Raw genomic sequence first — 21,905 nt, forward strand, 5'->3', positions numbered from 1 at the left:
TAATAATCTTAACAATATCGAAAATACAGTAAATACGTTAATCCCATGTAACTACTGAACTTTTTCATTCTTATACCCTTACAACACCAGATATGTTCCAGATATGGAAGAAACGCACGTGTGAGCCCGTGACCTCCGAGAGACAAGGCCTGCAGGCTCTACGAATCGCTCCTGCATGAGTCATCACTGCTAGGCGATCGAGAAGCCGGTTAACAATCGTCACTGCACGTTTTCTGCTCGAAGTGAACGACGGCTGGCGTTTATAAGCCTTCATTTTTTTTTCTATTTTTATATTTATTTCTTGATCCAAGATGGTGTTATATTGAAATGGATGAGATGCAAAAGCAAATTTAGGATACAAATTATTGAAGGTATTTCTTTTATAATCCTCAATATAAACTTAAAGTGTTATTGAATCTGTTACTGTTAAGCCTATTTGTTCATCACTTCCGTTTTACCAACAAATTATAATTACGATTTAGTTTTTCAATATTATTTGTTCTCTCAATGATATGGCGTTGATTAAGAATGAACTTAATGAAAAAAGGATAAATAGCTCTAATCTATTTATACAAATTCTCTATTTCTTTATGTCAAAAATCGAATCTATTTTTAGTTTATCTATGATAGTCTAATCTATCTTTTGTTTATCTATGATAGCCCTGTCAGGGTTCTTACTTATTCGATTCTTATTCATAATTTTGGTATAAAAATTCTGTTTAAATAGGTTCTTTATTAAATTTTTTCATCAATTAATCTCGAGCTTATCTTTTATTTACTATTTAGTTACATACAATTTATTAAGTTGCATCCATTAGCTCTTAAGTATTTTTAATCATGACAGTGAGTTTTATTTTTAAAGTAACAATGTAAATTAATATCACTATGAATATCTATATACAAAGAAATTTATATTACTTTATTTGAACTTTTATTTTAATTAAATTATTTATTTTTTGGTAAATAAACTTTACCTTTTCTTAAAAAAAAAAAAAAAAAAAAAAAAATGCCATATAAATGCTCAGTTCCAGCTTGCTGTGGAAATTATGATGAAGAAAATAAAGTCGCTGTTTTTGGATATCCCACTGATGAGGCTTTAATAGAGAAATGGCTGCTTGCAATACCAAGAAAAATTTTTGCCATTACAAAGAATTCTGAAGTTAGCAAAAATTAGCATTGATAATTAATACGTTTTAATATTTTGAAATAGTTTCAATTATTTTTAGGTGTAAAATATTATAATTTGTGTTAGTTACAGTCTTAATTTTTGTAAAAAAAAATTAACGTCATTCTGTTTAATTAAAATTTAAGATGCATTAATTTTAGTTCAATCTTAGCTTCACAATTTTGTTAATATAAAATATAGGCCACTCAGATTTATTTATTTTTTAAAATAAAGCATGAAAAAAACTGATTTTTAAGCAGTAGTTTAAAACATTTTTAGAACTTAAAAAATTTTTTCCTCTTGATTTGTAGGTTTATAAATATAAAAAGTTATTCTACGTGATAGCTAATTTTTTCTGATTTTTTTCTCTTTTTCTTGCTGGTATGTGAAAGACATTTTAAAGATAGTGAAGTGCTTTACAGAACTACTTTCTACAATGAAAGTACTGGGGAAACATTATCTGCTCCTCTGAAGAAGTCCAGGCTGAAAGAAAATGCTGTGCCAAGTACTTTTCCTGACTGCCCAACGTATTTGTCATCATCAACATCCTGAATTCGAGAGAGTCTTTCAAAAAAAGAGGCAACAATTAGAACAAGTCCAAATTGAACGTTCCATAATTGAAAGCTTAAATTCCAAACAGAACTATGACAGCAAGACTGTATTTACTAATTTTAATGAATTAAAAAAATGTATTGAAGATCATACCTTTTTTTTTTTTCCTTTTGGACTATTATTGAAAAGAATGAAAATTTGTTTTTCATCCACTATTTGTTAGTGATGGCATTCCTACCATAACATATGCTGTAAGTATTAACAATGATCTATTTTTAAATGCATCATTTATGGGAGAAAGGATTTTGAAACACGAGCAATTCCCATTACCAATTAAAGTTAATAATATAAATCAAATATTTGATATTCTTGACTATTATGAAAAGGATCCCTGTGATAGATTATCAAGTTCATTGAATATTATTAATAATATTCATTCAATAATATTAATTCTATCATCAAAAATTCAGATGATGTATTTATTGACAAATGTAAATTTTTCTTTGAATTTTTTTTGAGCAATTGCATCTGCTGAAGTGTAAACCTGAACGCCTTTTTTATATAGTATCTTCAATGAACCTTTTTTATATAGTACCTATTTTATATAGTAATGAACCTTTTTTTATAATACATAAAAATAATTGTTTATTAATCACATTTTAATAGTATTTCTTTTTGTATATATATGAGTTCTGAATAATTTCTTGCTATTATGTTGGAATAAATAAATGTTTACTAATATATTTCTATTTTGTATATATGTATTCTAAATAATTGTATTTTTTTATATAGTACATAAAAACAATTGTTTATTAATCACATTTTAATAGTGTTTCTATTTTGTATATGTACGAGTTCTGAATAATTGTATTTTTTTTCTTGCTATTATGTTGAAATAAATAAATGTTTACTACTATGAGTCTTCATCTGGTCCATATTTTATAATTTCTTAATTTATTCATATTTATTAACTTAAATATGTTATTTCTTTATACAAGTACAGCTTATAGATTTGCTACATTTTTTTAAAGAAACATTTCATTTCTAGTAAAAAATTTTAAATCCAATATTTATATAAAGCATAAAAAAATGAATGAATAATCTCATTATGTTACTAATCAAATTTTTTTGTTTACAGCAAATTTTATTTTCTACATGTAAATCTTTTACTATTAATTAGCTTCCTTTTTTTAAAAATAAAATTCCTGAGAACTAAAAAGTTTCCATTTCAAAGAAAATTTAATGTAAACATTTATTTTATACAAACAGATAATAAATAATTCGTAAATTAGCAATTATTATGAATCTATTTAATAATTCGGTGAATGTGTTCTTAATAACGAAAGTTGTCAAGAAATTATGATATTCAATATCGGAAATTCTCAAACCGCGATTGTAATTATTTAAATGTCAATTTTTTAAAATACAAAGTAATATTTTTTAATTAGTATCTATTCAATTATTTGATAATTTAGAGAATTAGCGAAAACTGTCAAGAAAGCACAATGCAATACATCGCAAGTTACGCGTTATGTTAATCTCCGTCCTCCTCGGAGCGTCCGCCTAGCCGTGATGATTCATTACAACAGCCAGCAAGCCTTATTTCTCGGAGGTCACGGTCAGCCTCCTGTCACCTTGACGGTCATCGGCAAAACGGCTAACGTACGCAAGTAACATAATAATCAAGCTTAATATAGAATTAGTACTGGGAATTAGGTCCTTAACAAGGTCCATGAAGTACATACAATGCATGTTTGCCTAACTAGTTTTATTTTGTTGTTAAAGAATAAGTAAATGCATAAAGAATAAATCGATGTTCTTTGCAAAGAACGTAATGATCTACTACTAAACAAGATTCATTTATATACGAATGGCAAATTTAAAATGTGTTTCAAAACTTTCATAAAAATTATTTTAATTAAAAAAATTGCAGGGATAAATATTTTTGTTTTTGTATTTGTTCTTGCAACTGACTTTTCCTTTTGTGCATTTGTTGCTGCATCTTAAAATGATAATCACATGAAATATGCTGACAAAATATGCATTATTTCTATAAAATTCATATTGGATACTCCTGAATAATCATGAGCTTGTACTATGAAATAGGTTTTGCTGTATAATATGAGAGGGAAATAAAATAAATCTGAAAAGATATATTGATATCTTTGGCTTAATCATCAAAAAAAAAAAAAATCACAATTATCATTGTTATTTTTATACTAGGTATAAATTAAATATTAATACTCACTTTTAAATATAAAATTAAGGAAGTTCATCTAGTAAATATTTGATAAAATTTTATTATTGTTAAAATATTTTTATTTGCTTTTATTAGCACAATTTGATATAGTAACTCTAGTTGCTAATAGCTATCTTAAAATTCTAATAACTAATTTTTAATTACAAATCCTTTAGGTGAATATTTTATTTAGACAAATTATGTATAACAGCGATATGGTGAAAAATTTTCTAAATAATTTTTACAATCGATTTATTTTTCTTCCTGGCACTCAGTTATTATTGCAAGCTGACTGTGTACATGCTGGAAGATAAATTGCACAATGATAAGACTTCAAATACAATGTGAAGTCCAGATTTGGAGATTTCTTTTTCATAAAAAAAGATGTTTAGGATATGTGAGCTTGTTAATAGAGGAAATTTAGATCGCCACTTATCCACAGCAATATATACTTTAAGCTGAACATTGGATTAAGTGAATATTGAGAGCTATGTTCTAAGTTATGGAAAAATATCTTTTTCTTATGCTCAAATGATGATAAAATATTCCATAGGATTTGGAAAATTTATAGATACCTTTATTTTTTAATTTAATTATATTATGGGTAAGATTTCTTAATACATGTGCTCATATTTATTTTAAAAAATTCTGTTTTCATTAAGTAAGTCAATTTAAGAAATGAAATGTTGGTATTTTACTAATTAAACTTTGAAATATTTAAGTGAAAGCATTATTTGAACAAGTTTCGGAAAAAAATGTCTCTATTATTGATTTGTATTTTTACTGATACTAATATTTGCTTTATATCAGACATTTTACGTTTTTCATTTATATTTATTTCATGTAATCATTTTAATGACAGTTTGATTCTTTAGCATTATAATTTTTTGTTATATATTTTTGATATTGTTATTTTTGTTATATATTTTTTCGTCTAATTTAAGACGAAAAAACTTTCTTCGTGCTTCTGGAGAAGATTTAATAAACATGCATTCTTTCAAATTTTTTTTTAATATTTTGTCTCTAATAAGATTGAATTCAGATAAAAAAAATATATATTATTGTATTAAATTATTCGCTGAAAAAGATTGAATAATATTAACTTTGCATCTAAAATTAAATTCCTGTTAAAAAAAATCATATGATCTCATTAATTTGCTTTGGGAAAAAGGATATCTAATTGAATTTATTCTTTTTAAAATTATTTATCCGCTTAGGTTATAAAATTGGAACAGTGCAAGCACGTGAATAAATTATTTTTAATTCACAAAGTTTTATTTTGTTGTTAAAATAAGATACAATTAAGTGAGAAAATGCAAATTCAGAATTGCAGTGTTAGGATTGTTGAAAATCAAGCAACGATTCGTCATTAATTTTGTTGGAAAATGAGATAAAAATATAGTGAATACAGAGCCGGCCTTCTCTTCAATAGGGCTTGGGTGCAAGAAGTCATTTGTAGCCCTAATTTTTTTAAAAGAAAAAAAAAATCTGAACACTTATTATAACTGCATATTTATTTAATGAATGATTTTTAAAAATTTTTTTCGCTAATACATCAATTATCTTCGGTCAAGCATGTGTTCAGAACGCTTAAATGCACTTGCTGTATTAAGCATCGAAAAAGAAATTGTAAAAAATTGTAATTTTTCTTAATTGTTGATTTTTTTTGTTAATGCGTCAATTATTTCAGAAAAATTACTTTTTTGCAATTTTTTTTAATGCTTAATACAGCAAGTACATTGAAGTGTTCTGAACACATACTTGACCAAAGATAATTCTTTATTAATTTTAATTTGGTAAAAGAGCGCTCAGCACTTGCTGTAGTAACTGCCAACGTAAAGAAAAGTTTTAACACAGTTAATACATTTAGAAATAATTCATTATAATTATTATTTATTATGCATTCAATATGTCTTGTTTGTTATTTACATCTCTCTCATTCAAAATCAAATCCCTTAACAAGCAAATTTCTTGGATTAGGTTTTCATCTACATCTCTATTATAAAACCTTACAAAGTTGTTGGAATTTTTCTCTAATTCATATTTTGTATCTTGTGACAAAGCCTGACGACAGCAACGCAAACACCTTCAATAGCGTTTAATCTCTCATTTAGAAAAAAATTCAATTTTTCTGGGTTTCTAAGGGTTTAAGACTGAAACCACTTTTATAGCTTAAAGGATAATATCAAGTTTTGTCATATATAAAACAGATTCCTAATTAAAGATAAGTTTAACAGAAAATGAAAAAAGCTACAAAATATTAATTATATTTAATACATTCCATTTTATTAAATTTTAACAAAATGAATGATTGCATTTCACTTTTCAGGTTCTGAGCCTTATTTGTGCCACTTGAAGCTTCAATTCAGTTTCTGGATACTTTTTATAGTAAGACACAGTAATTAAAGGTTCAGTAAGATTTAAAATTAATGTCCAGTTATTTGCAAAACATGATCAACCCAATCAAATAAGAATGGGTTGACGGTGTGCCTAGCCAGGACTTATAATAGTTAAAAAATATAGTTTATACAAAATAAATAGCTTAAGTATAGTTTTATAGTTTGTACTTATAATAATTAAAATTCGAACTCCATATTTTGACGAATCAGCACATTTTAGATCTCCCAGAATCTCAGAAATTTATTTATTAAAAATAAAATCAGTCTTATGAGTGAACACAATTATTCAAGAGCGTTTTCAGTTTGATGGATGAAATTTTGTATATGGTCTCTATTTGAGATTTTTATCAAATTTTGAACGAAGTACATTCAGAGGAAATAAGTCAATTCGGTGGTCCGAAAGCAATTTAACACGATAGCAACAAAACGAAGAACGATAAATGAATAATAATTGATGTACAGATTTAACATCTAGTGATGTCGTGTCCGCGTTATAACGGAAATAGGGGGCCAGTAGCTTCTGATGGTAAAGACTCCTGAACATTCGAGGGCAGAAGTCTGACGTCCAGCTCATATGAAGATAACACTCACTTACACAACCCCTTTTTACGGGGAGGGAGTGACTCTTTCACACATTTCACAGATATAATACAACAGGAAGAACAATCATGTCCGAGCCAGGACTCGAACGCGGGACGCCCAGATCACGGAGAAGACGCACTATCCCTGCATGCCGGCGATTTAACAGCTAAAGTATTTCAAATTTGGATTGACCATCTGTAGATCTGCTCGTTCGTGTAAACGTAGCAACAGCGACTTAATATGATAATTGATCTTATCATTAAAATAATTTGGAATAGAGTTTTTAGTTTTATTTGGTTGACAAATGAGGTCTAAAATGTATATTCGTTTTTTTTCTTCCCTTCATTATTTTATGAAGGACTAAACGCTCATGTAAGGGATATTGAAAATTGGTGCTTCTTGAATTGAGGGTTTTTCTGCATAAGTTTTGCGTGAATTTTATCTTTCAGCTTATTTTTGAGCGTTTCTTCTCTTTTTCTTTCATTTTTCTTTTACCTTCCACTTCCTTTGTTTAACTGATTACTACACTAATATGAGATGGCAATTTACCTCAAATACAGCACAGGGCAGAGACTTATTTCTTAACATATTAAGTAAAAAGGAAATTTTTTCTCAAATTTCACTCAACACATTTAAAAAAAAATTTAATGAATTTCAACCTCGATCGATAGTATTCGTTGTAAATGCCTCATGCAAAATCTAGTTAATATTCGAAAAAAATATAGAAATTAAAACTCACATAATTTAATTAAATATTAACACCCCTCTTTGCCCTCCTTTAATATTCTATGATTGACTATTAGATTTATTCCATTGTTAACTTAGTAATAATCATTGGTTATATTTCAGTTGTTAATGGATGCAGAAGTTTTCAACAATCACTCTTATTGTTGTTAACAGAAATATTACTGTTTAATGTTAATCAAAGGCAAAAAATACAAACAATATAATAGATGAAACAATGAATCCACCTTCTGCTGCTCTGTTAAAAATCATTTCTCTTTTTGCAACTGATCGTTGTGTGACTTTTTTTTTGCTGAACTATGCTTGGTGCGTTTTATGAACATTTCAATGAGGCTACGGCCATCATTGGATGGATCGTCCTATGGACGATCTGGGAACTGTTGAAATATTACATGTTCCCTCACTTACCCTCAATCGGAGATCTGTTTTTCGGTCCCGATTTGGATCAAGATGTTGATACACCATCTGATCCACCTGCGACTAGAGTAGAATCCGTCCCAGTGGTTCGCTCCTACACGGTATTTAGGATTTGCCAGGCTTTAGAACTTCCAGCGAAACTGGCTCCATCTGCAATCCAGAAGTCAGATATCCCTGTTGTAGAATCCTATACGGTCTACAAGCTGTGTTCTGCTCTGGGTTTGCCTGCACGGATGGCTCCTGTGGGAGTGCCAGTTGTAGAATCCTTTGCGATCTACCAGTTCTGCTTAGCCTTGGATATTCCAGTGAGATACCGGTCGCAGAAGGACACAGTTTAATATCAAAACTGTCGTCGGCTGCCCGATGCAGTTTTCAGATCAGAACTGTCTACGGATGCAGCAAAGGAGGGTGGGTGGGCGGGGAACAAAAATAGCCCACCTCCACGTGGTGTTCCCTGGGCAACTGTGCAGTTCTTTGGAACTGCATTGGCTAAGAGGCTACTCAAGCATGAAACAAATAATGAACTTTTTATTTAGTTTGACGAAACTACACACCTATTTTTTGATTTTGCGTTTTAATGTCCCAAAATTTCATTACAAGCATCAAATTCAGAACATGCAGAACGTGTATTTATGGTAGCAACAACTGCAATGTTTTTTAGATGTACGTAAGAATTATATATGTTTTATCCTAAAAAAAATAAAAAAGAACTTAAAATATGTATTTGACAAGGAATTGTTGTAGAACTCACACATACAGGAAATCAGTAGCGTTGACAGTCATAAATCTGATGGAGGAATCTTATAATGACTTAAATTTGAAAATTTATAGTGACAAAAATTTACAAATTCATAACAAAATTCCTCGCCATATATTTATAGTTGGTTATGACAAAGTAGATTAAAGGGCTTATGGTCAGAGCCGGCCTTCTCTTCAAAGGGGCCTGGGTACTAGAAGTCATTTAAAACCCTAATTTTTTGAAAAGAAAAAATAAAAATACAAATCTGAACATGTATTATTAATGTATATTTATTTAATCCGTGATTTTTTTTTTGCTAATACATCAATTATTTCAGGAAAATTACAATTTTTTGCAATTTTTTTTCGATGCTTAATACATCAAATGTATTTTAGCGTTTTGAACACATGCTTGACAAAAGAAAATTCTTTATTAATTTTAATTTGTTAAAAGAGTGCTACGCACTTGCTGTAGTAACTGGCAACGTAAAGAAAAGTTTTAACACAGTTATTTAGAAATAACTCCTTATAATTATTATTTAGTATGCATTGCAATATGCCTTGCGCGTTATTTACATCTGTTTCATTCAAAATCAAATCCCGTAACAAATTTCTTGGATTAGGTTTTCATCTACATCCGTGTTATAAAACTTTACAAAGTTTTTAGAACATTTCTCTAATTCATATTTTCTAAAGTTGTTACATCAGAGATTAATTTGAAATCAGAAATACTATTTGGTATACTTTTTAACCCAGCTTCTATTTGTACAATAACAGTATCAATTACAGTGTTAAAAAATAATATCTAAATTCCTCTACCGTGTATTTTTTTTTATAACTTCGGAGTATAATCTTTTCCTTTCTCGAATTTGTTTTTCAGTAAAATGTTTAAATTATGTGCTGGCACTTTTGCTTCGTCGAAAAATGTGTTTAAGTTTGTTCTTAAATTTTGGATTTCGGTTTTAATTTTATTGACTAATTTGAAAGTCGAGTCAAGAACAGTTGTTTCCTCTTGAAATAGTTTATTGATAGTGTTCTTAGAAAACATTCTAAATTCATCAATTATAATACTTGGCCATAAACCAGGATTATTTATACTCTCTTGGTCGTATTTATTATTTTCTGATTCGGTCTTATTTGTATAAACACACGGTTCTTCAACTAATTTCCCCGTTTCAACATTTTCATTGCAAGACTGTGTAGTTGGAGTAGAAATTTCTTCTCCATTTGAAGTTTGAATTGCAATTTCTGAAGTTGAAGTAATTTCTTTTCCAGAATTACTTCGAAGCCAAGAAAAGTGATCTATTTGTGACTTCTTGTGAAGTTTAGTTTTCCTTCTTTTTTTCTTTTCTGATAATTTTCTTTTTTGACACCCAGAGCGATACTTTATTGGCATGGACATGGTTATATTTAACAATATTAAGTAGTTTATAGAATGGATTATCAAATTAATATACGCTATACTATACGCTATTACCTAGTAAGAGAGATAAGTGACTGTAAATCTATTTACCTTATATTAATAATATTTACACACTTGCACTAGACTATAATATACACTGTAAACTTCATATATTTCCAAATCTGTCGACTGCTCCATTTAAACTTCTTCCTTAATTCTTCTTATTCCGGTCGTGTCCGGTGAAGAAGTAATAAAGTGTGCATTGTTAGGAGTTGATCATTTAATTTATCTTTGTTTTACTTTTTGCTTCAACAACTTAATATAAACAAATATGTGCAGATGCACACATAAAATATATTACATTAGATGTAGAAAAAAAAGTAGATAGTTGATTATTTGCAAGTCCTTTTGAACCCAGCCTTAGCCTCGACTTCTGTCCGCCGCTAGCGCCCAGAAGTCGCGCCGCTCTGCCTCTCTGTCTTCTTAACATGTCTTCTTTATTCCTAAATCAACTTCCTCTACCCCCCTTCTTACAGCGATCATTGCGATCCCTGCGTAATAACGGTGTCACTCGAAGCTCAGCCAGCCACGTGGAAACAAACTTGTATACTTTCAATACGTGTAAACACTATTATTGTTCAGAATACTATATTAATGCTTAATCACGGTGGGGCCCTCCTCAGTCACGGGGCCCAAGTGCATGGCACCCGCCGCACCCCCCAGATGGCCGTCCCTGAGCGAATACTTAATTATTGTTCATAGTGTTGTATGGCAACAGAGACTACTTTCATTTCTTGTTCGTCAGAATGACATATTTTCTATTAATTCCATTTGCCAAGAAGGATGGATTAAGAAACTATCTGAAATGCAGTGTTAAATGAATATTCATTAGTGTGTATGAGTATGAAGACTTTGCTAATGCTTATCTGTGGACTTTCCTTTAAGCTACTTACTGAACTTGTTATTTAAAGTGACTGCAATCAATTTTCAGAAATGAGAGTGTTGTGATCTTTTATTTATTTATTTCCATTTCTCACACAAACTTATCCTATCCAAAGTATGCAAAGCTGGTACGAATCGATTGGTAGAAAATATTAAACAGTGGAACATGAAACGGTATTAGACGCGCTGGGATAGAACCTAGGACCTTGTGATTAGAAGTCCAGTAACAACCATTTTACCAAAACGATCGCTCGGGTAGAAGAGTTGTTAACTGGCTTATATGCTATTCACCACAGTACTCTCCCTCCAGTGAGTCGGAGGTGAGACAAACGATATGGCTCTTAAGTGGTGATGTATTTAGTAGTTGTTGTCTAAATGGGCCTGTACCCAGTTTGAGTAGCGTCAAGAATTATGGCGATCGTGTGTGAGTGAATGGTAGCTGGGTCAAGTGAGTCTGACGACTTTGGTTGAGGGTACATGGCGCCACAAAAGCTGTACGAAAGTTGTAGATACATCGTCCGAGGTCACCAATTTAGCGGTAGGTGCTGCGCTAGGATAGAACCTAGGACCTTGTGGTTAGCAGTCCAGTAACATAACAACTACGCTTCAAGGGCAACTGCGTTTGCATAATGGTTATGTTACTGGATTGCTAATCACAAGGTCCCAGGTTCTATCCTAGCACAGCACCTATCGCTAAAAACATAAACATCATTTGATGGTTTGTAACTACATAGATGAATAAACTGAACATATCCTGTTTAATATTGGCTCATTTTTGAAAATGAGTGGCGCTGCGATCATTTTTTGGGAGTGACCTTGTTTATTCGGATTTCCAGTGAATGTTTCCATCATTATAAAGATCATCATCATCATTATTACTGTTCTCTTTCACTGAACTTCATTAAAAATGCGTTATTCACTAACGTTCTGATATTTTAATTTTTGTTATGATTATATACAATATTATAATAATCACTGTACCGGCAGGTTAATGTTTGGAAATTTGAAGATTTTTTTAAAAAGAAATATGACGCGTATAAGAGAAACATTAACAAATTTCAACAATTTCAACTGGCCAGTTTCTTACAAATTATGGAAACAGTTATGCATTAATTACAAAGAAAAATAATTTGAAGAATATGTTTGTAAATTGGATAATAGCAGTCCAACAAAGTATTTATTAGGAAATAAATTTCCATTTTCCATTCATTTCTTCTATTCTGTAAATGACATTACATGAGTTTGCAAATAAAAATTAATGCCGTTCACAACAGGTACGCTTTGCAATATTTAGAAGTAGCAACTATTAATAAAATATTATAGAAATGGAAAACATTTTTTTTAATTTGATTTCATATTTTTTATCATTAAAAAAATATCAATATTTTTTTTCTAAAATTTTTTTTTATATATTCATGTAGCAGCTGAACATTTTTTTATATATTCATATATTACAATAACGGGGAAAGAAATATTTGATTCAGGAAATATAGGACCAGTAGCATTTGAAATTCAAATAAAAAATTGCTGATAATTTAAAATTCACGAATGCAGTAGTACATGCCTCATTGCAGAGGAATTATTGTAAACTAAGTGAGAAAATGCAGTTTCAGAATTACTTTGTTTGAATTATTAAAATAAAGCTACGATTCGTCAATAATTTTATGTTATTTGTTGGAAAACGAGATAAAAATATAGTGAATTCCTAAAGTCTCTCGTCTATCGGGTCCCTCCAGGCACTTCGGTGGAACTGAAAGATGCCATTTTAACGGGTCGTCTGGGGCATCGATGCCGACATGCTATACTCAACTTTAACAGATATAGTTACGCCCCTCACTTGCTTAATACCTTGTGGTGGCATCATATTGAATACCTGTTGTTTTAAAATAAAATGCACTGTGCTTTGTTTTTCTGATTTGCAATAAATCATCTCAGTTTGGCTTGTGAGCGCCATCTGGCTGTGATTTTGGCCATTTTTGATTTTTTTTTTTGAAGTATGCACAAATTTATGTCTCACCCTGTATTATGAGCATCTTCTTTCTCTTAGTCTATATTAATAAAATTATACAAGAAACTTTTGAATAAAATTATATGCTCTTAAAGGTAAGATTCAAATATGAGATAATAAACCTCAAATGAAAAAAATCGCATAATTTACAAGTATTATTCAAAACGTAAACTAAACTTGTGAAAAGTTAAGTTCTTTTTGAACCAATCTAATATTTGCATCCAAAAAGAATGTACTACGAAAACCAGTTATAGCTGGAAACAGATAAACATAAAAGTTAAACTGAATTAGAATTAACGAATAAAGGTGAAAAAGATTTTGTTTCTTTTTTGTTCTTAAATCTATTATACTTGATTGAGGTAAGAATACGATGAGATTATTATAAGAAGATTCTTACAACTAAGAAATACAACACAAATAAAAGTGTAGAATTTCGTTTATTTCATTTTTTCAAACAGCAATTTCATATCTAGTATTAGGCAATGAGCAGATATCTAGAAATAATTGAATCTAAGAAAAAATATTTTGTTATAGCAAAAATGAAAATTTATTTGATATTATTAAACAGATTTACCAATGGCAGCGATAGTTTTTTTTTATAAAATATAATCAAAAACTAGTTATTAAAAAGATATCTTTATTAATAACTAAAAAGTAGTTTTTATTACTTAACTATTAGCAAATATTTGCATATCTTTTTACATGTTTAATACTGAATGGCGCCACTCATATGAAATCAAAATTTAGTTAAATTATTGATAAGCTGACAGTTAATATCAGAAAATACTGAAATACGGGATTGTCAAACGGAATACAAAAGAATATAAAATTACAATTCTATAGTATAAGAAAAAATGGTGTAAAATAGATTGCACCATTCAATGACATATGATTGCGAATTTCAACAAATAGTAAAAAGGACAAATTAAATAAAAGTTCGTAATAAATAAATCAACAAATATTCTATAAACTTTCTGGATTTTCCATGAATCCATAGTCGTAAGTCTCCTCAAGGCAGGAACTATCAAAAGATTTTTAAATAGACCTATCTTTTTCCTCTCATAGCATTCAGTCCGCAAGTTTGGGTGTTAACCAGTCCAGGTACTTTGTAACTCTGGTGTAAATTCCAGGAAAACCAGAGAGGACACATTTCTTCCCAAAGGAAACAATTCCAACAAGATAGAATCTCTTTCCCTTTCCTACAGTCACCAGGGGTCCTCCAGAATCACCCTGCAAATAGGAATTGGGTTGAAAAAAAAACTTGAATACAAAAGTGTTAATCAGAACTGGAAATGCAAGCGTGGCTATCACATAATTACATTCAGTGCGATTTGAAATTTTTATAATGTTTTGATATCATCATCAGCGTTCTAACATTAGGTTCCAAAAACTGACGTACTGAGGCTTAAAGTATTGATGGAACAAAAATAGAGCCACTTAGCTTTATTCTGATGCCGATTATCATTTTGGGAACTAAAAATATCATTTTAAAGGCAGTAATATATGTATATTAAACGGTGCTTAGCCTAGCATCATCATATGAAAATGTCTACAAATTTAAAAGTATTCAAATTTTACAATTTCCTATAGTAACACCCACTTTTGATGTCGTGAATATATTTCTCATGCATTAATTACCTGGAGTGCAAATTTTGGTTAATATACCACAAACACATTGGTAAATACTTGACCTTTTCTGTTAAGAATTCGTTTTTACATTTAATTATGTAAAGTTTAGACATTCGCCAAATGACAGTAAAATTTTTTTTGTGTGTGTGATACTTTAAACGGATCAGATCGTTGCCACTTCATGTACGACAAATACAATGTTTACAATGAAAATTTCTGGTAGAAGTTTCATCCTTTTCCGGAAAAAAAAATCAAGAGAAATGAAAGTTTAGTTTAAATTCCACTACATTTAAAGCGCCAAAATAGAAAGTTCGATTGTATGAAAAGTAGAAATAGGATTAAATAAACTTTTATCGTTTAATCAAAATATTAATTTTAGTATCAAAATTAAATTAAGTATACTTGTATAATATACCATTAGATAAATAGAGAAAATATTAAATGATTTCTCTTCCTTTTGCACTTCACTCCTGTATCTGTTTATCAGTATGTACTATTGCCCTTATTGTTGCTTAATACTCGTAAATGGATATGCAATGACACGCCACTTTATTCTATGAATATACATAACAAACTATCGTTCTATTCAATGATAAAATCTAATATGTTTTTCCTCTTTGTTTTACCAGCAACCAAGGAATCTATATGAATGGTTTTTGATTAAAAAAGAATTCATTTTAAGTGGACACATATGCAGGCTATATGAGTTTTACAGACTTGGAAGTGAAAAATCGTAGAACAACACCATCTAAATATTCATTTATTTAACCTACATATGCTTCATTTCTTTTATTGTAGCACAGCATTATTTTAAATTATTGTTTACCACATATTTTGATGCTTCTGATATAAATAGAAATTTGAAAAGCAGATATAATGTCTGAATAATTGTAATATATTGGGTTGGCAACTAAGTAATTGCGGATTTTTTTTAGAAAATCAAAGACAATTTTTTCATGGAACTAAATAACTTTATTCTGTAATGTATTGTCCATTTTGATCAATGACCTTTTGCCATCTTTCAGGCAGCATCATAATCCCATGTTCATAAAACTTCTGGTTTTTATTAGCAAAAAACTGAATCAGGTACGATTTGACATCATCATCATTATTGAAATTTTTACCATTCAAGGAGTTTTGTAAAGATCTAAACAAAAAGTAATCAGATGGTGCAAGGTCAGGACTATATGGTGGATGTGGCAAAACATCCCAACCAAGCTCCAATAATTTTTGCAGAGTGACCAAAGATGTGTGTGTCCTTGCATTGTCATGATGGAATACAACACCTTTTCGATTTGTCAATTCGGGCCGCTTTTCTTCAACTGCATTGTTTAATTTCGTTGGTTGTTCAATGTAGACATCAGAATTGATCGTTCGGTTGGGTGGTAAGAGTTCAAAGTAGACAATTCCTTTGTAATCCCACCACACTGATAACAAAACCTTCTTTTGATGAATATCAGCTTTTGATGTTGTTTGAGTTGGTTCACCTGGCCTGCTCCACGATCTTTTTCGCTCGATATTGTTGTAAACAACCCATTTTTCATCGCCAGTTATCAGTCGTTTTAAAAATTGATCATTTTCATTACGTTTCTTTAGCAAATCGCAGCTGTTAATGCGTTGCGTTAAATGCGTTTCTTTCAGTTCGTGAGGAACCCATGTATCGAGTTTTTGAACATAGCCAAGTTGTTTTAAGTGATTTTCAATGCATGTATGTGATACATGAAGCTTCTCTGCAATCTCACGTGTTGTACTGTGACGATCCGAATCGATTATTGCTTTGATTAGGTCGTCATCAACTTCAACTGGACGACCAGAGCGTTTTTCATCTTTGAGTGAAAAATCACCAGAACGAAATTTGGCAAACCAATTTTGACACTGCCTTTCTTTTAAGGTTTCGTCACCATAAACAGCACATAACTTTTTATGAGCTTGCGATGCGTTTTTCCCTTTACGGAAATAAAAAAGCAAAATATGACGAAAATGTTCCTTTTGATTTTCCATTTTTCAACGAACGCCAAACGAAAACTACGCAACCGATCAAAAAACTTTTTTTACTGATTGACAGTTGATAGCTGAATTGCCAACTATCAAATAATAAAATGTGTTTTACATTTGTACTACGTCTGCAAACCTAAAAATTCAACTGAAGCCATCTATGAGTGAAATCCGCAATTACTTAGTTGCCAACCCAATAGTATATATAATTATAGGAATAGTTATGATTTATATAATAAAAATAATTTCTTAGAATGTGTTTATGAAGTAACAGCTTAATAAATGAAAATTTACATTAGAGACTTTTTGATTAAACGAAATAAAAGGATTTCATTGAATTGAAATTAAAAAAAATATAGCACTTATTAGTGAAATATTTTAAAATTATATAAATAAAAATGTAAATGTTTGTTGGTTCAAAATCGGTAATCTTCGAAAGTTCTTTCATGACTGTATACGTGTTACTCTTTAAAATTTGGACACAACGTTGTATTCCAATACGGCCGGGTTTTTATATACTCATTACATAGAATCACTCCAGTAACATTTTTAAAACATGTTTTTTACTGTTTTTGATAACGGAGTCAAACAGATGGCGCTGTTTTAGATGACACCAACTGTTGAAAGTAAAAGCAATATACACTATACTGATTATTTTACGATTCCAATTCAGTGTTTGCGACTGCATTCTTAAATTAAATTTTCATAAATTTCGATTCATTTTCATTTAATTATTTCATATGACATTTCGTTGGAACAGAGCTGTGTATTTTATCACAGCATCCCTTTCATGCACTCAGCAGAAAGGCAAAAGAAAAAAATTACTATAAGTATTGGTACATATCTTGCTCACTAATAAAATCATTTCAAATGAAATCGACGAATAAGCCGAAATACCCAATGCTAAAAGGATTTACATGAAGTTGAAGCGAAAAATTTGATTCGATGTACCGCGAACTGCACTGAATCAAATTTCTCGATTCTCGGCTGCCACCATGCATGATAGACGAAAAATGCTCTAAGCATCTCATCTATCAATCAGGTTTGTTGAGGTAGACAAACTGATTAACCGAGTTAATAAATATGATTAATTAAATACTATGTCAACATTCCATGTTTTCCATTACGGCTATCATTTTTTTTTCCTGAATCGATCTCTCTTAATAAAATTAATCTCTCAATAAAATTTTGTAGAATTCTGATGATAATTTCGAGAGATATAGGATTTTGGAAAAATGACACTTCCAATGTTAAATGAATCTTCTGATATATCGAAAAGTATTATGTATTTCTTAAAAATTATTTTACTCACAGAAAGTAAATTATCATATCAAATCATGAAATAAATGCTTAAATAATACAAATTTAATATTTTAATGATTTTTAAAATAAATGAATGTGCGAAAAAGTGAATTGTAGCATAATACAATTTTTACATCGGTGCAAAGCTGACATGCTACCCCAAAGAGTTTTCGAAATATTTACAAAAGAATGTAAAATTCCCAATGTCGATTTGCGACACCCACTTTTGAGGGAGCATATATCAAATTTATTTGTATTTATAGATCTAAATCTTATGAAATACGAGTTTTTATCGTCATTATAAAATTTATATTAAATTTATTTTCAAATCAGATGATTTTGTTAAATTGAATTCTGTTATTTCTTTTCTTTTAATGTTTTTTCCCTAGTCAGTCGATATGAAATTAGATTGCAGGATGGATTTATCATTGAAATATTTAACTATTTTTTTGCTCTTTACCCACAGTTTTCGTTTGTAAGTAAATGCTTACAAACGATTTCCTAGGAAGTCCATAGCATTTCTTACTATCCAGTAAGTCAATTAACACTAAGATAAGGAAATTAATCAGCATATATTATTTATAGACTTAATTGCTTAATGTGAACACTTATTCATAAATTTCTTTAGTTAGATGGATAATATTTTAAAAGTATCATGATTCCCTCAGAGTTATAAAATAATATCCACTTTGCAATTGCGTTTAAGAAAAATCATTGTTTTCGAACCTCTAGTTCGAGATATTGTACATGATAATTCAATTGATTGAATTCTTTTGTATTTCTTTATCATGATTACATCAGCCGTTGCATAACAGAATGTTTGTCCATTACTCAATTATTCTTACAGTAGGAAACTAAATAAATCTTCTGTAAGATTAACAATTGTGTCTGCCTGACAATGAGTCTATCCTTTTAATAGACATTGATAATTTCATTGGCTTAAAATGTCTATAGGGTATTCGCATTTTCCTTATCAGTAGCTTTTTAAGGGAATAATGTATGAAGCAACGTATTACATTTGTCATAAAAATTTAGATGTATGTTTATATCTTAGGGCGGTATCAATTAAAAAACACTAAATAATGAATTGATTTTAAAGGTGATGGACAATTTTCAATGTTTAAATAAAAGGAAAAAATATTTATATTTAAAAAAAAGAATACTCATATTAAGGATAAATCCTAGTCGTGTTATTTGCTCTTTCGAAATTCCTGAGATAAAAACCCGAAAGAAGTCTTAAATGTCTATTAACAAGCTGAGACTTACTTAATATACGGTCCCGGTTGATTGGCTACATTTGTGGCTGAATTTTTATTAAATAAAATTAAATATATCTCAAGAACTTCTACGAATTTCTGAACAAATTTTTTTGCACATACATAAAAATACTGTTGAATCGAATTACTAAAAAATCTCGATTTCCGTCAAATAAAATTTTTGAAATGGTGGTTAATTAACTTTGTTAATGTGACAATAAATAACAAAGTTACAGAAGTGTTCCATTTTTTGTTGGCAATTGTATCCTCAATTAATGCTTATAAATAAAATTTGAAAAAAAGAAAAGTACAGTTGCAATTGTTTCACCACAATCTTTTTTACAATGAGAAAACTGCCGAAATTTTATTTTCCAATTATTCATACAGTTGCTATAAGTAAATAACTAACTTTTACTAATACAATAACATTTTAATTTTAAAGTGGGAATTTAAAAAAAAAACCATTCAGTCCTTGGAAATATTAGTAATTGCAATTTAAGGAAAATAAAATTTTAATTGACCATAAAGTAATCATAAATTATTTTCAAGAATTACGTTGCTTAATTAATATTTAGTTTCTTAAACAGTTCAACAAGCGATCTTGAACATAAACGTTTAACCTCAAGAATACCTCACTTTTCGCCCTTATGTGTACAAATCGGTGAGGTAGATTCTGCTAACAAGTGGTGCATTTTCATTATTCATGTCATTCTAACAGAACATTTTGATCATGTATCATGCTGGTACTTTCTTCTCTAAATCTGTTAGCCCATGACAGATTTTATATAGTTCTATTTCAGTTTACTTTCTTTGGAATTGCACCCCAAAGACTCGCGAAACAAGCAATTGTTGCTTTGTGCCTTTCCAAAGGGAAATAGTAGTTACCATGATTTTTGTTAAAACTTTACATTTTAATTCTCTACTCTCAAAGTCCAAAGTGGCTCAAAAAATTTCTTAAACCTGCAATTTGTTTACATTTTTGAAAAAGTCTTCCAACTTCGAAAAGTTGTTAGACTTATCTATTAAGTGAAGGCTACATTAATTTCATGAATGAAGGTTTTTAACTTCTTATTTTATTTCAGTATCTCTAACCACGAAATGAAACAGACGTACAAATACATAGACGAGGAGAAAAAAGGGAAACGAATTACTCGAAATAAATCTGTCGCTAAACTAAACTGAATATATAAAGAAACTAAAAATACCATTTTAAGGCTAGTAACGTGTACTAAAAAGAATGCGAAAAGTTCATAGGGAATTGTCTACATATTTAAAATTGTTCAAACTTTGAAAATTACTATGGCAACATTCTTTTTTAATGTCAAAAATAAATTCCTCATGGAAAAATTTACCATTTTGGTTAATATACTGTGATTACATCCGGAGATATTTAACATTTTCCGTTATGACAGTGTTTCCATAATTAGTTGTGTAAAATTTATATTCTCTGGGCGGTGGCATTGATATTTAAAAAAATTCTTTTTAATAAAAACTTAAACTTTAAAAGCAAAACTCTTATGTTAAAAGCATTGGTAAGGTTACAATCTACATGTTAAGAATCGATTGGTACTTCATGCATGATAAAATATTTTCAGAGAAAATTATTGGCTGAACTTTGATTCTTTTACACAAAGAAATATTCAAGAGCATTGAAAGTTTTGCTGAAATTACATTTGAGCTTGAGTCGCCATTAAGCTGAAAGAATCAAAATTGAAAGTTTTGTAATATGAATGGAAAAAATAAAATTGTATATTTTTTATTGCTTAAAAGAAATATCGATTTTAATTTTAAAATTAAAAGCTTAACGATAAGAAGAGAGAAAAAGTGAATTCATTTTTATTCTTTTAACGTTTCATTCCTGTATTTCGTTATCAATATATTTTTATCATCATTGCTTACTAATAAATGGATAGGAAATGATTTACCACTTTATTTTTCAACCACAAAGTTATAAATTTTATATACTGAAATAGAAATGTATTATAACTCATGGCAACATATTAAAATTAAATGCTCTATTCGTCACATCAATAAGGGGATAGACCTTCTCCGAGGACGGGAGCCCCAATAAGCCTGCTATCGAACTCGAAATGTCTTACGCTTAGAAAATCGTACAATTTTATATGAGAATTACAGATTTAGTTAGCATTGACACAGAGAGATGGCGCCACAGATAACTACAAAAATTAAGAGGATTGTTGAGGTATAAAAGTATTTTAGATCTTGAAATTTTTACCTGAGACTGGGCTCTATTGTTGCGCTATAAGTGGGAATTACAATGAAAACATCGTTGTTTAATTTTTTGTAACAGTCCTCATAATGGTCCTCATAGAACTGTCCTTTTACCTTTCATACTGGTTTTTAATTTTCTTTTGTATCACCATCTATTGCTAATAATGCTAACTGAATTCGCAATCTAGTAAAATGCCTTTTCCTGATTTCCCAAGCACATTGCCTCAAATAATGCCTCTCTATCGCTTTCCGTCTTCTCTTTTTTTATTGTTTTGCAAAATCCATTAGTCATTTTGGAGACAT

The 21,905-nt window shown here is 29.7% G+C and overlaps 1 protein-coding gene across 1 annotated transcript in view; it reads right to left on the reverse strand.

Moving 5' to 3' along the window:
* Positions 1-14,066: 14,066 nt before the first annotated feature.
* The window catches only part of LOC129972406 (proclotting enzyme-like), a 36,959-nt gene continuing 29,120 nt past the window's right edge, over positions 14,067-21,905 (reverse strand). Inside the window, exon 8 of the mRNA XM_056086531.1 lies at positions 14,067-14,418. Coding sequence (XP_055942506.1) covers positions 14,257-14,418 — 162 coding nt within the window. The 3' untranslated portion in view covers positions 14,067-14,256. The remainder of the gene's footprint in view (positions 14,419-21,905) is intronic.

The sequence above is a fragment of the Argiope bruennichi genome, chromosome 6, assembly GCF_947563725.1.
Source record: "Argiope bruennichi chromosome 6, qqArgBrue1.1, whole genome shotgun sequence".
Taxonomy (NCBI): Eukaryota; Metazoa; Arthropoda; class Arachnida; order Araneae; family Araneidae; genus Argiope; species Argiope bruennichi.